Below are 17,292 nucleotides of genomic sequence, written 5' to 3' on the forward strand. Positions count from 1 at the left end.
GGGGATAAATATGAAATAGTCTATTTAAAAGCTGTCACTTTGAATTATATTATTAATTGTCTTATTAATCGAGTAATCAAGTAATCAGAGTGTTTTTTTAAAACAGCCAAACAAACAAAAACTAAACAACAAACTAAGTATAGCCTTTGTATCCTTACTAAAAACTCAAACATAGAAACACAATACATTTTAGAGCTAATAAGCTACGACTAAGAACCGCAGAAAAAACAATATCTGTGTTTGAGAAACCTGGTGTGTGTGTGTTCTCACCCTGCTATTGGCAGATTCATACATGTCTCCCTCTACTTTTCGGGCGTAAGCCACCAGATTCTCCATCCTTCTGTCCTTCAGAGCCGCAGGGTCAGGAGTGGGGAAGATAGCCTGCACACTGCTCCAACAGACAAACAGTGTTCTTAATTAATTCCACGATTCCCATAATTCCTTAACACACCAATTCTGTGATAAACAATGTGTATTTACTAACTTTTTACATAGCAAAACTTGCAACATCTACAACAGAATTTGAAATATATAAACAACGATTATAACCATATGAACAAATGCATAATCAAATTGCTTTATAAAGCATAAACAAAATAATTGCAAAAATCTTGTTTGTGAAACAGACCAAAGAGAAACCAACTGCACAACCTGTTCTCCAACCTACAAATGACTGTAGCCTGTTGAGAGCCTTACATAAGGATACGCACACAGACTGCATGTGTGATGAGCATTCAGGTGGCATGTATGTAAATACATTTCATACTCATTTTACATAAAAAAAAAAACCCACACAAATCGGTCAATGTTGGCATTAGACTGACTTACTTATTCCACTGCATGTATCATAAATCAACAGCCCAAAATTAGGCTAAGGCAAGCTTGCTTTATGCCAAGTCACATGACACAGCAGCAAAGAAAAACTGACAAATGTAGCAGGAATAAATGGCGACAATGCATCTCTTCTGTTGTCATTCGCACAACACACGATGTGGAAAGCTTGCCACTCACATCAAAGTTACTGCTTCTGATGTGAAATTTTCTTCACTTGGCTGTGCTCTCATTGCAAAAAATGCCTTGTTATGGTGGTGATTAGCCAACCATAGCTAGCATGCTACCATCATGGTGGTGTATTGATCCTTGCAGCCCTAATACAGTCTGTAGAACAGACATTGTTCTTGAATCAAACTGCATTAAGTAATGAGTCATGATCCCGATTTTAACATGTTTATTTTTTGGAAAGTACAACTGCTGCGAGGAAAATGTGTTTTTCTTTCATTCCCTTCAAATCAACGCTGGTCATCACTACAGATACTGATAATGAACCAAACAAAAAAGAAAATGACTCATTATTTCCATTCCCAGTATGAGATGACTAAAGTGAGCAGTAGCATCTGTGACAAGTGTGTGTGTATGTATCTGTTGGATAAGTGGGGATCTGCTCGTTACGATTTGGTCAGTTTGATGAGGCTGCATGGGTTTGTGTGAACATGCGCGTGTATGTGTGTGCATTACTTACAGCTTGTGAACAAGGTGGTTGCGAAGGTCCTGTGTGATATCTTCATGCCAGCTTTTCCTCACCCCCGCTGCGGAGGGGGGCGTGGCCACAGGAACAGAACCCAACCCCCCCACTCCTGCTCCCTCGTTAATTAGACTGAGTGAGACAGAGAGAGAAAGAGAGAGAGAGAGAGAGAGAGATACCTATGTATAAGCTTTGGGTCAACTGCCCTAAACCTCTTATAAAAGTAGCTGAAAACAACCTACCACTGATCTGCAGCCACCCCGCCATATAACGGGGGGCAAATATCCTATAATATGCTGGTATTCAGACTTTGGAATCGACTGAACAAACAGCAAGTGATTTCCATCACTAATGATGTGGTAGTGCACCAATAACACATTACAGCGCAGTGTGGTAGTGTGCTATCAACACAGTAGGGGTTGCATAGACCAGTCGACTAATAAACCCACAAATCTGCGCTGTGGGTAGCAGCAAACTAGACGAGGACAGTGCATGAATTGAGTAGTAAAATGCAGAGACTGGGGGCAGGGGGGAGGAAAACAGTAGCGAACTTCCAGGAAGCAACTCTTCTTTTTTTGCTAAACACAAAGCCCAAAGTACTTCTTTAGTGCGGAAATACTTCCATGGCAAGCTGTCTAAAGCCAAACTGACATACAGTCTCAAAGGTAGATAGGATGCAAGATACTATCGCAATCATACTGGTATCAGCAGATAACTACTAAAGGACACATTTTTAGCATCAAACATATGTTAAGATTATACAGATTAACAGATTATAGTAGTAACTGCACTAAGAGTTTAAAAGGTCCAAAAAAAGGGGACTTAATAAATAATACATCTTCAGCATTCAAATATTCTAAAATACCTCACAGGCAAATGAAAAAGGCACAGTCCTGAAGGCACTATGTATATAAATGGGTGTTTCCATCAGATTTCTTACTGTAAGAGAGCAGTAGATAATTTTACATATGCCTTATCATCTTGCAAACTGACACTTTATGACTGCTGATTTATCAAGAAAGTAAAGTTTAAATAATGTTATTATTTATTTATTTCAACAGAATGTTGTGACTGCCCTAATGTGTATTGCAGCATTAGCACAGTACTGCACTAGTCTACTGCATTATTTTGTACCCATGCGTGTTGATGCTTCGGTGTAGTAGGTTGTCTGGTAGGAGGTTGGGCTGCTGATTCTGGGCCTGAACGCCAACACCACCATTAACACCCATTGGGTTGGCACCTGTGCAAAAAGAAGTGAGATGCACATGTTAATTTTAATACATTTATATACATAACAACAACTTACACAAGAAAGATTTAAATATTATTAATTAGACAGCAAACAATATTAAGCATTTTATTCAACATATTACAGAATATTCCGGATCTTCATTATATTTTATATACCTTCATACTATTTATTTCAAACCTACAAAATTACACAGTACCAACATATTAATATCATTTAACATCTGTCAATAGGCATACATTGTTATTTATTTAGAAACTTTTGAACAATACTGTATTTGTATTTCTGTCCTTGAAAGGCAGGGATGGGGAGGTGAGGGTCAAAGTCCTGCACAGTCTGGCGATTTTCCTGCACACCAACTAAATCTATTAGGTAACTTATGAGTCTAATCAAGTGTGCTTGAGAAGGAAATTTACCAAACTATCCTTGAGCTAGGCCCTCCAGGACCGAACTCCCCCAGCCCTGCTGTTGGGACTCATAGGTGTGGATTTACTCACCCACGCTGTTAAGTGGCCTCATGCCCGTCTGCCCCGCTACCCCGGGAGGCGTGGGGGCGGGTGGTAGTGGGTTCTGCCCTGTCGTCTGTGTGCCCTGGTAGGTGAGGCCAAGGGCGGCGTAAGCTCGCTCGATGGAGCTCGGGTCAATCTGCCCTGGGGGGTTCAGGCTGGGGGCAGCAGGGGCACCACCTGGGACAGAACCGCCTATAGACCCCCCTAGAGCCATACCAGCTCCACCCAACAGAGCTACAGAGACAGAAAGAGAGAAAGATAAGACAAAGACAATAAAAGAACAAAAAAAAGAGGAAGATATAAAAAGAAAAAAAAATTAAGAAAGAAGAAAAAAAAAGAATAGACAAAAAAAAAGACAGAACACAAAGACAAAAAACAAAAACAAAGAATTTGTGCTTTTTAGAGGTGTCAAGTAAAAAATAAACTGAATTATAAATTATTTTTCAAGAAGACAATGGGTGTGTCTCAAAACCTAGTGAGCTCTCTACGTAGACAGCATTTTACGTCACAATATGTGCGCTCCCGACAAGAAGGCTGTCCTAATTCTTAGATATCTCAAATATGCTGCCTACTGAGGTACCTCATTTTGGCCGAATATCAAGAGAGCATCGGATGTTTCCTCAGCCGCTGAGGCAATCCCGCGATGCAGCGCGCCGCAACTTTTGTTTGAAGATGGCGGGCAGAAGCGCTTCACCAAGCAGCGATGTCATCTTCTAATGTAAGTTATTCTGATTTTCTGGGGTATTTATCTGTTTTCTAGTGATAAAGATGCACAAATAGCCTATACTTTCCGCGTTTGACTACAACTATTGTCTATTTTGCTGTTTCATTCAGAGCAAATACAATTAAAATCGCTATATAAACTGCCAGAGCAGATCCATGTTGGCTAAATGTGATTGACAGCTGAGGTAAGTAAACGTCGGTCTCATGCAGTGGACGGGAACAAACTATGTAGACAGCAGCTACTTAGAGACATAAACGAGCACTGAAAAACCAAGCAATTTTGACATTTAATCCATATAAAGCAAGCAGTAATAATATGCTCCAGGTCAAACAGAAACAGGCTGTGTTAACGAAAGCGCAAGCGCAATGAATTGTGGCCAAAAAAAATAAAATAAAAAAAAAAACTGCAGATGGCTCCAGCCAAGCAGCTAAACTAGCGCCTTACTTCACTGCCTTGTACTTGTGTAAACCGCTGAACAATTTACACACTTACTAGCTTACTACACTACAGAACTTTGTCATAAAGAGAAACAAACAAACAAAAAAAAACTTTCTGGCAGTCAACGTTGAAAGTAAAGGTATCATTTCGTTCAGGAGTTGCTAAAAAAGCTGCTGAATGTTTGCAAATGTTCTTATACCTTTAAACACAAAATTAAACAGACTGTTGTTTTCCTTTATTTACGGTCAGCAATAGCATGCTCTTGCATGTGTCTGGCAGTTGCTCTTACTCATTAGCCTGAAATATGCTAGAAGCCACTGCAGAGATGGCTTTAAACATCCAAATGGACATTTTGCACTGCTGATTTGCAACTTCTTTTCACTGAATTCAACAAACATCCTTGTGATGCACAGCAATGAAAATTCCTGGCAGTGGTTAAGACACATCTTGTCAGAAACTGGAAGTCAGAACTTTTTTGCCATTTTATTTATGCTTTTGAATAAACATACTAAACTACAAAATAATAAAGAACACACTTTTATCACCGATAAAGTCTACTTTTAATACAACAAAACTGATCTGAAAATACATAAAAAACAATTTACATAGAAAAAAATTAAGATTACTACATCTTATTACATCTAGGCTACAGTATTTGTATATGAAATCCAACATCCTTGACAACAAAACAAATTCCCCTATTTTTCAGGTTTAGATATACTTTGCTCTCTGGCACTGCAGCTCAAACTGTTTCAACGTGCCTGCACTGACTGGTGCAGGAGAGGGAAGGAAACAAACAGAGTTTTTATTCATTATTTCCCGTTTTTATTCAAATGTAATTTGACATTTCGTGGTAGTCCTATTTAATCTTTTCCCTAACTATTTTCTCTTTTGGTGGAAACTCAAAAGTGTAACTTCTGACCATTTTCTGCCAAAATGTTTCAGTGGCCAGAATTACTGTGCATCCCTAGAATACTCATTTGATTTTGACAGGCTATTTCTTTGTGTTTCACACAAAAAGAAAGGGAATAACCCAATAAACATAGAAGTTGACAGAAAAGCTGACTTTGACATAGTTTCTTCTGATTATCAAGAGGAAAAAAAAAAAGTTGACAGTAACATACATGTAAGCATGTGTAAATGTGTGTATATACTCACACTGCTGGTTCCTCTTGTCTCCTGCATTCTTCAGAGGCAGGCAGACAGGACAATCGTGCCGTGTGCAGTTCTTCCAGTGAGAAATGATCTGCCTCGAGGATGCACAGTGAGCAACTGCAGAGAGAGAGAGAGAGAGAGAGAGAGAGAGAGAGAGAGAGAGAGAGAGAATTGAGCTATGCACAGGAGAGTTAGATGAAGGCAGTCGAACAGCTGAACAAACAGACAGATGAGCAACACAGGTAGTTACCTAGTAAGGATGGCCATTTTAACCAGTTTTTGATATTTGATATTCACATATCTGCGTTTTAAAGTGATTAGTATTTAAATACCCCAGCAAGAAAATACTGAATATTGTTCTGAATAAAGAGAATCCTTGTCTGTTGCGTGCAGTTACCAAAAGAGGTGATCTGTTCCCTATTGTGTTTCAGAGATTTTCCTTTGAGTTTTAGGCACATTTATAATAACTCAGAATTGCACAACTTACATTTATGACTATTTCCTTAAACAGCTTTGCTTAGCTTTGCCTATTACATGTAGTGTGAGACAAAATCTCAGTTGCTTGAGTGAGTCCAAGCATCCTCTGCAGTTCTATGTTTTCATATATATTGGCTTAGGAATTATATTTTTATTACAAACTGGTAAACAAGTATTTAAATAATACAGATTTTTAGATCAAATTCAGAGTTATTCAGAGATATTACATTCAGATATTATATTCAGAGATAGTACATTATCCCTTTCACACATTTCACTTTTTTCCCCTCAAACAACATTTCCTTTATTCAAAACCCCATTTAATTAAACATGGTGAATTTGGTTTTCTTTATATCTGAACAATAGACAGGTCCTCACCCTGGCAGGACTTCCCAGCCTGGCAGTGGGTCATGTGGTTAAGGACATTCTTCATGGTCCTGCAGTGGGGCAAATTGCACTGGCGAACTTCACCATTGGCCTGCTCCCTCCGCTGGCATTTATGGGCATGCAGCAGGAGCACCAGCTGCTGCTGAATCAGCTTCCGCTTCTCTGGGTCTGCTGTAGGGGGCGCTACAGCACCCCCTGGACCAGATACACCACCCACCACACCTGAACCAGGCTGAGGAGGCAGAGAGAGGATGGACATTTAGAACATACATCTTAACATCTCATATAATTCTAGCTTTCCTGGGTACGTGTGAAAAAGCAAAATCGATTCATTCCACCAAGAACTGAAACAGACATTGTTTGTACTACCACACTGCCATAGATAGCAGAAGAGGTGCCTTCTGAAATTTCAAATTAGATGTCTTCAATGACTATTTGAATGCAATGTTATTTTGGATATACAACTAAGGCTGCTATAATGTTAGGGCCTGTCATAGCTAATGTTAGCTTGCTAGTAATGTTAGCTGACTAGAAACCTTGGCATGAGGCAGTGAACAGTAATTTGCTTTTGTTTAGTGCAAAAGTTAGTGTTCATTTTAAGATTATAAAACTCAACAAAAAAGGTTCTAGGTAGTTAATTACTTTAGTGTATGTAGTGTATCTTTCCAAACCATTGAGCAAAGTCCCCAAGCTGAGACAAAGTAGGTGTAGAAGAGTGAACTCCAATTCTTGTGATGCCACTCACCAGGCCTGGGATGTTCTGGCCAGGTTGAGGTTTCTTGTCCATGCTGAACTGGGCAAGGCTGTTGGGGAGAGCTGCTTTGTTCTGGTGGGGAGAAGCAAGAGACTGACCACCGCACTGACCATATCCAGCCACATAGGGGGCAGAACCAGCACCAGGCATCATATTCATCTGAAAGAAAGAAATGATCACACTTAACAAACTGGGTTTAGTAAGGATAGAGCAGGGGTCACCATTAATGACAGCTTGACTGCCCGGGGCAAGTAAAACACTACATAGGGACAGCAGTGCTGAAAATCACTTGCCAGGTTGGGCAAGTTGATGTTTTGATGGTTTTGACGGTTTTGACGACAATCGACTTGGAGAAGAATGTACTTCATATTGCCGTCATTCATTTTCATATCCAAACACCTCCTCAATGTGGTAAAATGGTGTTATCCAACTGTTTGTCATATAAAACGTAGCCAGACACATTGTTTGTTGGTAACTGCTTGCACAGCGAGGCAGGATTCAAAATGTAAGCAAAGCGGAAATAAGACCCGGACACACTTACTTCCAATTTTTTCACTCAGTGAGTGAGTGAGTGTGTGCATGAGTGAGTGAGTGAATAAATGTTTTATGTTAAGAATGCATTTATTTCCCTGAACAGACGTGTGTATGTGTGCTTATTTATTTTTGAAAAATGTTTTTAAAAGCAAAAATTCAGAAAAAAAAAAAATCCACTCGCCCAATCAGGCAAGTTGGGGAAAAAATGTTAATGTTGGACCCTATGGAACAGTGATTATGTTGATAACTGTTATTATATGACCATATACACTGATAATCTGTACACAATTGAGGAGAAAATTGAGGTAGTAAACAAAAAATATAGTCATGGCCAATTCCACCCACCAGCTAGGTCTCCTCTATCCCTCAAAGCTACCAAGCTGGGAGGGTGAAGGCTAGCACGTTCTTCCTCTGAGATAAGCAAAGTCAGCCACCACATCTTTTCAAAGTGCCATTAACACAACGTTAATATAGAAGCTCAGCACACTTGGAGGAGAACACTAACTGCCAATTTTTTTTTTTTACATCAGCTAGCAGACTCACGTTGGCTAGCATCACACCGAGTAATGAGGAGAGGGCAACTGCGCCATGGCAACTCCCGATGACAGGACGAGCCCTTAGAAAAGGAATGTACATATTCAGTTGGTGGACGGCCAGTGTCTAGCACTCACCTCCGCTAAACCTGGCAATTACGTACGAGTTGAATGTGTCTGAGCAGGAGAATCACCAAACTGTGCTAGACAGCAGCGACAGCAGCTGGACCAAAGTTATGCACTGTGCCATTTAGGAACCCATACAATATGTAGTGGCAATGGCTCTGGCAATAACCTAACCTTCATGACTAAACTGTCGTAATTTTAACTGATAGTGAGCAGATGCTTCATGTACAGCAGAAGAGTTATTCAGGATAATAGCAGCAAATGTAAGCGACATCTTTTTCAAAACCACAAATTTGTCGTTTAGAAAATCTGCCCATGTTGAAAGCACATCTGCGGCTTCGTCCGCTTTACTGACTAACCTTTCTCCTGAGAACCCCAAACATATTACAGTGTGTCGCAGTTTGCCTTTGACAGTCTACATTTTGCCTAAATAAATAAAATAAATAAATAAAAAAATGTATATCCCAATCCCAAAATTAAAACCTGAAAATCTAGTCAACGAACAAACAGCCGAGTAGTTGAATATTCGGGTCCAGCCCTACAGAATTCTCCTTAAATCTGTAGCAGTGAACATTTTTATACTGGTTAGGAATAGACTTTATAAACATGCTTTCATTACAGATCTCCTAATATATTAATTCTATATTTTGGTCTAAACCACAGGACACAGAAAGGAAAATGCCACTACTGGAATCTCCATTTCCACAACGAGCTGCACAACATCCATGTTTCAAGTGGGATGGCCATTTTGCAATTTGATCTAGTTCAAAGAACACATTTGAAAATAAATTATATTATTTATATCTACATTGGGCTTAAATCACTTCAGACTAATATAATTTCTTCCAATTTTTTGTCATGTAAATGACAAAAAATTAACTAATGTTAATGCTTGTCATGTAAATGACAAACATTAACATTAGTTAATTGTTTTAAATCAAACTGTTTCCTGGAGTAGGACAGGCCAGGCTTTTATATGTAGTCAGAATATGTACAGGACTTTTCACTCACTTTTTCTATAGTACTTCAGTGTATTTGTACACCTGAAGCATAATAGAGCCACGACTGTGAGACAGGACCACCGTACAATGCAGCACACTGAAAATGGAGCATTCTTGCGAGATAAACAGCTGCATTAAAAGTATATGGAGAACGATGTTCCTAACACCTAGTTTGCACCACTCCATAATGAACAGCATTATTTTTTTAGTAATGCACAATGACATCAGAACGATATCAGTATCGGCATAAAATGTATATAAATTTATAGATATTTAGAGTTGACAAATATTTCTGATTATGATTTTTGGTACAACTGAAGATCGCTAGTTTTTAAATCGCAAATCACAATTTGTAAGTGAGTGCAATTTTTTAAAATCACAAAAGCTGCAACAAGCCTACAACTTTTAAATGAGAAATTCAACCTAATAACATGGAGCCTGTTGAATAGTTCCAATCAGAAGCAACTGAACACCCATGTGCTGCATACTTGACAACACAACCACAACTAACCAACAGTCTTGCAAACTATAGGCCAGAATAAATGGGCATCAGCTGATGTGTACGTGAAAAATATCAGCATCATATCATTTCAGCGCATCCCTATTATTATTTTTTATCTAACAGTGCCTGCCTACATTGATTCAAGATCACCTGCTGGTTTCATCAGAATGACTTGTACTTTCAGAAAACGAACCTTCACATAAAAATGGAAAACCTTCCATCTGCGAAGATACCTGTGATTGCAGTCAATCATCAATAGTCTCTGCCATCACACATAAGCTATTTCAAATTTCCAAATACCAGTCAAATCAAAACTTGGTGCTAGACTGATAAGATCTGTTGATGTTGATGTTCCAATGTTAAAATTCAGAGCTGAACGATTTGGGTAAAATATTGCGCTTTCTTCTTACCAATATTGTGACTGCAGTTTAAATGCAATAATTTTTTTATAAATTTAGAACGTAATATGCCCGAGTGCTAGTTCATAAGCTCTATTTTTAGGTTAAATTTTCCCACTTAAATGTTGTTAAAACACTGTTGAATAAAAGTTAGGATATTAAACAGCTATTGAACAATCTGACAACTGTATTCTTTTAAACTACAATTTTGATATAAAATTATTAACTTTTCACCCCTGCTAAGGCTAAGACCAACATTAGCCTGATTAGTTTTACCTTTCATGAAGTGTTCTTTTCATCTACCTTCTCGGAGGTGGTTGGTGGGTAGGTGGTATAGTATAGTGGGCATACAACTGCCCTAAACTCAGCATACTGGGGTTTGAGACGAGGCCTACTCACATTACACATTATGTATGCATGTAAATACACATGGGGCTTTTTTGAGTATACTCAACTCTACAAGTAACCTATGGTAAACAAAACTGTTTCAAACCTGATACATTTTGTCCTGTGTACTTGATTAGGAGGATCTACTGATATTCAAATATAAAACGTACATAATTTTGGAACATTTTGTTTACCACAGAATACAATACAGGCAGTTTTCTAAAACAGCATTTATTTCTCCCCATAGAGAACTCTTAACTTGACTTAACTTTAGAAGTCTATTGGCTTATGCTTACTTGCAAATTTGTTGGGTTAAGGTAACCTATTCAAAATGGATGCAGATCCCGTTTTCACGTTCCCACATCCTTTCCTATTCAAGTGGACTGGCTTTTTGCGCCAGGCAAATTTTATTTATTTTGGTCTGACTGTGGCTTTAGACACTACAGTTAGAAGCTTGAGCGTGTGTGGGGAGTCATCATGCTTTACCTTGTTAATTGTTCCTGGTTGCTGGGCTCTGAGTGTCGCCTGCCCCATCTGCTGCTGCTGCTGCTGTAGAGGGTCAGCCATCACTCCGCCATTACCCGCCATCCCTGCACCAACATTTGCACTGGCGTAACCCATCCTGGGCGCCCCATTCATCACCTGCCCTCCCATCATGCCTTGCGCTTGCCCGTTACCCTTCTGACCACCCATCATACCCCTGTTCAAGCCAGCCACCATGCCACCAGGTGCCATCATACCCGGCTGCTGCTGCTGTTGTGAAGCTGGGTGCCCCAGACCTTGAGGTCCAGGGGACCCACTCAGGCCCCCCATAAGCCCAATGGAGGCTGCATTACCAGGGCTGCCGGAAGCCGCAGAGTGGGCAGCAGGGGCTCCAGAGCATAGCAACTCTGAAAGCTGTTTGTGTTTGGCGGCTGCATCCTGGACCGGGCCACCCAGCGCTGACTGACCTCCACTGGACATGCCTGAAGGAAGCTGGCCCAAATCCACTCCTCCATTAGGGAGCGCCAGGTCGGACGAGTTAATGAGCTCGTCAGGGAGGTCATGCTCCAGGTCAAAGAGTGAACCAAAATCTGAGAGAACGACAGAAAAAGAGAGAGTGAATTACATGACAAACAAATACCTGAGACCTACATTAATGGAGAGAAAAGGAAACGGCAATCTGAAAGCCTTCTGAAACGACGAGAAGCGAGGGAAGGGGGCGGTTTTCAGCATGCAGCATCAATTATTCTGCCCTACTCAAGCTAACACAGACTGAGAAAGACAGTGGGCCAATACACAGCAGAACTGGGCTGCATCACGCGTGCAGGGGGGAGAAAACACTCCCCGTCCACAGTGCTGAATAATGGGTGCACTAACAAAAACCACATGGCACACAGGCCTTACAACAATCAACAAAAAAAATGGTGAGACAAAATGGGGGCCTTCATACATGCTTCAGCAGGAACTGTCATGCCAGGTCACAGGCGGAATAAAATCAAATCTAAATGCTATAAAAACTGAGCAAGATTACTGAACGCATCCGCTTATTGAGAGGACTCATGGCCACACTTGCAGAAAGGTTGAATACAAAAGATAAAGCTGCAAACCATACAACTGCATTTCAAGGATGCTGAACTACATTTAATTGCCCAGGTAAATCATGCTGCGTAAGAGGAAAACGATGACATATTATCACTAATGTTTTGAATTACATCACAATATCTTTTCTGAGTACGAGTACTGTCAGTACTTTTAGAATGACAACTGCATGCATCATAAAAAAATAACTTTTTAAATTCATTTTTTTGTTTATGTTACATTTTTTAAAAGTAAAAATGGCAGTTTTTTATAGTCTTTTTCAAATGCTGCCCTGCAGTTCTGATGGTTCATTTTGTGTAACTTGTTCATAAATCTCTGAAAAAACAAAATATCTAGCATCATGTAAAGCATCATAGTGTTACTTCTGCCATATCGCCCACCCCTATGCTGTAGCTAAAACAAAATACATTACGAACTTGGATAAAGAGGATTTCTTCGCGAATTTAACGTCTGCGAGCAAAACATGCATCACAAACTTCATTAATAGCTTCAGTAAGCTAAGCAATTTCAACCGTGTGATGATGATCTGCTGTGGGCAATTCCAAGCATATATTGTAACAACATTATCCTCTTTTCATTAGGTTAAGTTACAAATATATACTGTATTTAACGTTATTTCACCGACCACATGAACTAAGTCGACTTTAAATTGCAAAAAGGAAAAATACGCCATGGTAATCTTATTTTTTCCCCTTAATTTCCCACTTTTGCAGAATATCGTCGCAATACTTCACATAAGTCTGGCAAAGAATGGCAAAGCTAGCCGGCTAGCTAATAAAAACACAAAGCCAATTAGCTAGTTAGCTATAGCCAGCTTGCTAACTTGGCAAAAGCGTCAAGCACAAACACAAATTACGAAATGTGAAGAATTCATCGTTTAAAATAAACAAAACAAAACAATCACGAAAGCATTACAACCTTTGTAAAGAAATTAACCATGCAATACGTATAAACAGCAGAAATAACGCCAACGTTAGCTAACGACAGCTAGTTATCTAGCTAGCCAGCGAAGACGCAGCCATTAATGCTAACGTTAGCTTAGCCGTGTTATCTTAGATAGGCAATGACATTTAAATAAAATAAAATTATTTTTACCATTTCCATCGCTCGCAGATAAGGAGAGAGCCGGTGAAGATAGCTTAGGCCTCTTGGCTGAAGACGGGCCGGAGTCCAAAACATTATCGGCCATATTTTTCTTCCACAAATGACTATTAAAGCATAGATACCCGCAGAGGACAGTACAGTTTCCCTTATCCGAAGTCCTGGGAGTTTTTACAAGTTTTATTCCCTTTTTTAAAAAGTCATCAGACAAGCTGAACTCCTCTCCCCCTTTAACTTACTGGGACAGTGGGAGGGAAAAGTCTCATCCGAAAATAAATAAGTTAACGTTATCTTCTCCTCGATTCTGCTCTGGGTTAAGGGCTGAAATCTCCTCTTTCCTTGTGATATTTAGTGATGTTGTGGTGTATTAGTGAAATCTGGGTGAAGGGTATAGTGAGACGGTGTTGGAAGCTGTTCATTAAGGGCTTTGTGTGGACTCATGTAGCCTCATGGGCGACGGAGACCTGGTGCCGTGACCTCTCCTCCAAGGCTGGATCCATCTTTACTGCCATAGCTGGAGACCAAGTGGAGGCTTTAGAGATTGGAGACGTAGCTGAAATGGTAGATTAAGCAATGCACTGGAAGCCAAAACAACCTCTTGGTTATCAATTTCTCCCTCAGGCAATGGTTATGAAAACGCCCAAGATCCAGAAATTCTCCATTTGCATTGGGTTTCCATTGCAGTCAGCGTTGCTTCTTTCAAACATCATGATTTGCTCTGATTTTGGGGGTCTGTACTGAGGTCCCCCAAACGTCGCCTCATCAATACTGCAATTTCTCCAAGGTAGCCTTCCACTCTCTCCAGTAAGACACAACACTTAGATGGTTGGAAATGTGCAAAGGGAACACGGTTCAGTTATGAAGTGCACATAAAGAATGCATGCAAACCTTCAGAAATGCTTGTAACCCAGTCAAGATCAAATCATTTGTGCTTCTTCGGAAATGACGTGCACAATACTACTCAACACCCCCCGGACTGCAACCACAACTAGCCTACCCTTCGATGTACTAATTTTTCTGTTTCTAAACTGTAAGTTGTACACTTGGAAAGGGGTGTTCCTCTAATCCTGCTCAAGGTTTTAGTAGTGTTTGACAAAGCATCAAAGTGACCAATAAAATGTGCAGGGCTATATTTGTGCATGTATGCATGCAGCAGATTTCACCCTATCCGTGGATATTATCCACTGCACGGAGACTTGACCACAATCTTTGCCAGAATCGAGAAATCTCTGCCCATCGCTTTTGCACTTGAAACTTGTCCTCGTGCACACAATGTCCAAAGTTCATGCGTGCAAAGAAATCATTTCAGTTCAAGACGAATGACCAAGTGTCAGGTCCAGATTTTGATGTGCACCGGACCTCCCCCCCACCACCTTTCTTGCAAGAGTATTATCTGTGGACAGCTGAGCAATGTGGCTACAGTAATACAGAGTGGACAGCTGGATTTTCTTATCAGTACTGATATTTGTGTTTCAGCTCACTGAACATAAAAAGTAGTTTGCAAAAAAAGAAGTGTGCCCACAGGAATAAGGAGCTAGCAAGCTAACTAACAAGCTCGCAATGCAAGAAAAGAAGAAAAAAAATCCTCCGGTAAGCAGAGAGAGCAGAGAATAATGTCAATAAACGAAACGCAGCTGCAAGAAGAGCATTAAGAGAGCACAGCCTCCCATCCCAGCCCCTCACACCGAGGGCTCCTCTGAAAGCTTCCCCAGGCTTTGTGATGCTCTGAACCCCCCTGCATTTTCCTCTTCTCCCTCTCTCACTTCTTCTCTCCTCTTTCCTTCACTTTTTTTCGCGCAGCTGTCGTTTAAAAACCGACCGGCTCCGTCGTTTTTCCTCGCCGAACCGCGGACGAGGATTTTTCCACTTTTCGTGACCGAACTGACTGCGAGTGAAATAAATCTCTTTCAGCGCTGCGCTCCTCTCTCTCGCACTCGCAGGCTTCTCTTTCCCGTCGGTTTAAAATCTATTGCCCTCTTCCGCCTCTCCATTAACACTCCTCCGTTGTTTTTTTTTTCTTTTACAAGAGGGCTTTTTCCTCCTTCTCTCGCCCGCTCTCTCCCCTCCTATCTCGGTTTGGGTGTGTGTGTTTTTTTCCCGTTTTTCCCCCTCTCCGCCGTACTGCCGTCGCGCTCCCCTCGGTCTCCGCTGCTTCCTTCGCTCTGCCCTGCACTAACAAAATGGCGGCTTGTTGTTTCTACTCCTTTGCCATGGGGGGGAGGGAGGGAGGCTTGGAGGTACAGCAACACTAGAAAAACGGGGGGTGGGGGAGTTGGTGCTTGGGATTTCCTCACTATTTCAGACTTGCAAGGTTCTGCAAAGGTCCAGATGTCCTTTTTTAAATTTGGTTTTTTGTTTGTTTGTTTTTGTTGTTTTTTTATGGGGGTCATATGCCCAAAAGGCTATTTCTTTTGGTTTTATCCTTGGTGGATGAAACCAAAAGAGCAAAGATTGAACATCCTTGAAGGAGAAAAGCTCAGAAAAGTGCAGAAGCAGTGTTTCTCATAAACCACCAAGGATTATAGGCTGGGCTCATGTACTGAATCCCAAATGGCTCCCTATAGTCCACTTAGGTGTAGGTGTAGAAACCTTTATTTCATGACCTTTGTAGTGCACTACATAGGGATTCTCAACCCGGCCCTCAGGGCCCGCCAAAGGGTCCACATTTTTGCTCTATGTGTTGGGAATTGGGATCAAGCAAATATGTGGACTGTCTAGGGGGTACTTGACTGTTTGACAATCACTGGATTAGGGAACATTTGAAATTCATTTCCAACTGCATAGACAGGACACTTGACATTATTATTCAACGGTTTGAATAATATAATTTTCTCAACTTCAATCCTGAAAAGCCCACTGTGCTTTCTTTTTACCAGAGAGCCATTCATCATTATTTCATCATTAGCTAATTCTGAAAGCGAATTGGGTGAGTATTTCACAGAGCAGGATTTCTCAATTTAGCTGGATAACTTAAGCCAAAAACCCAACCTGTCCAATAGGATAAGATGTAAGTCACCACTATGGAACAGTCATCACTTTGGGCCTAAGTGCTCCTGCTTTACTAAGAAATAATGTTCTGTGAAACATCCCTCAAGTGTTTCAGAGCAGGAAAACATGAAACTATGCTGTACTGGTGGGCTACAGAGCTGGTGTTGGGAAATTTTGGTCTAGTAGTTCTGCACTCAAAAAATCTCTTCCATTACACTAAGCTTGTTTCCCTCCAAGACACATCCAAAGTACAGAACATCTTTGGCCTCCCTGACCTTAGGTGCAGAAGGAACTAAAAAGTTGTGAACAGGATTTGCACTGTTCCTGACAAGGGTTCCCCACAAGCACTTCTTAAAGGTGGCAGCGTGAGGACCATCCTAACAACCCCTCAAACAGCTGAGATGATTCCAAAGCTTTGATGCATGTCTCCCTGTATCGTATGAAGATTAATGCAATTAATGCAAAAACGGAGAACCTTAAATATGCATACAACAGTGAGAACTTTGTACATAGGAGTCTATGTCTCTGATTTGATTACGATTTTTCAGGAAACAATTCACTTAAATTTCAAACAAAATCAAATCTTAAATTTCACCATGAATATTGTGGTATGATTAAGAATTATTTTTTAAGAATACCTGATTGTAGTGGAATACAGACAATACAAACTAGACAGCAAGCTTTATTTTGGATTTTTATGTTTGAAAATAGCCCAATATCATGGCCATAAAATGAGTATATACTATATTGAATATTATCATAATGGTTAACAGTCACTTCTAACATTCTAAAATGAATGCGGTTTAATTTCCACCTTCAAATCAATGCATTTTTACATTCTTCCTTTGAGGAACACTGCTAAAGTATGTGCCTGCTGTAAAATCGTAACTGGCAAATGTCATAATTAGTTAGGGCACAATTATGTC

At 40.3% G+C, this 17,292-nt stretch overlaps 1 protein-coding gene across 4 annotated transcripts in view; it reads right to left on the reverse strand.

Moving 5' to 3' along the window:
• ep300b (E1A binding protein p300 b) overlaps positions 1–15,557 on the reverse strand; it is a 40,383-nt gene extending 24,826 nt beyond the window's left edge. For all 4 annotated transcript variants that reach the window (XM_036566130.1, XM_036566128.1, XM_036566129.1 and 1 more), the window contains exons 1-9: positions 13,373–15,557; positions 11,183–11,769; positions 7,207–7,374; positions 6,453–6,693; positions 5,601–5,714; positions 3,269–3,514; positions 2,657–2,762; positions 1,520–1,654; positions 271–388 (exon numbers count right to left, since the gene is read on the reverse strand). In XM_036566130.1, coding sequence (XP_036422023.1) covers positions 271–388; positions 1,520–1,654; positions 2,657–2,762; positions 3,269–3,514; positions 5,601–5,714; positions 6,453–6,693; positions 7,207–7,374; positions 11,183–11,769; positions 13,373–13,466 — 1,809 coding nt within the window. In that variant the 5' untranslated portion in view covers positions 13,467–15,557. The remainder of the gene's footprint in view (positions 1–270; positions 389–1,519; positions 1,655–2,656; positions 2,763–3,268; positions 3,515–5,600; positions 5,715–6,452; positions 6,694–7,206; positions 7,375–11,182; positions 11,770–13,372) is intronic.
• Between the last annotated feature and the right edge of the window lie 1,735 nt (positions 15,558–17,292).

Source organism: Colossoma macropomum, unplaced genomic scaffold (assembly GCF_904425465.1).
Source record: "Colossoma macropomum unplaced genomic scaffold, Colossoma_macropomum, whole genome shotgun sequence".
Lineage (NCBI taxonomy): Eukaryota > Metazoa > Chordata > Actinopteri > Characiformes > Serrasalmidae > Colossoma > Colossoma macropomum.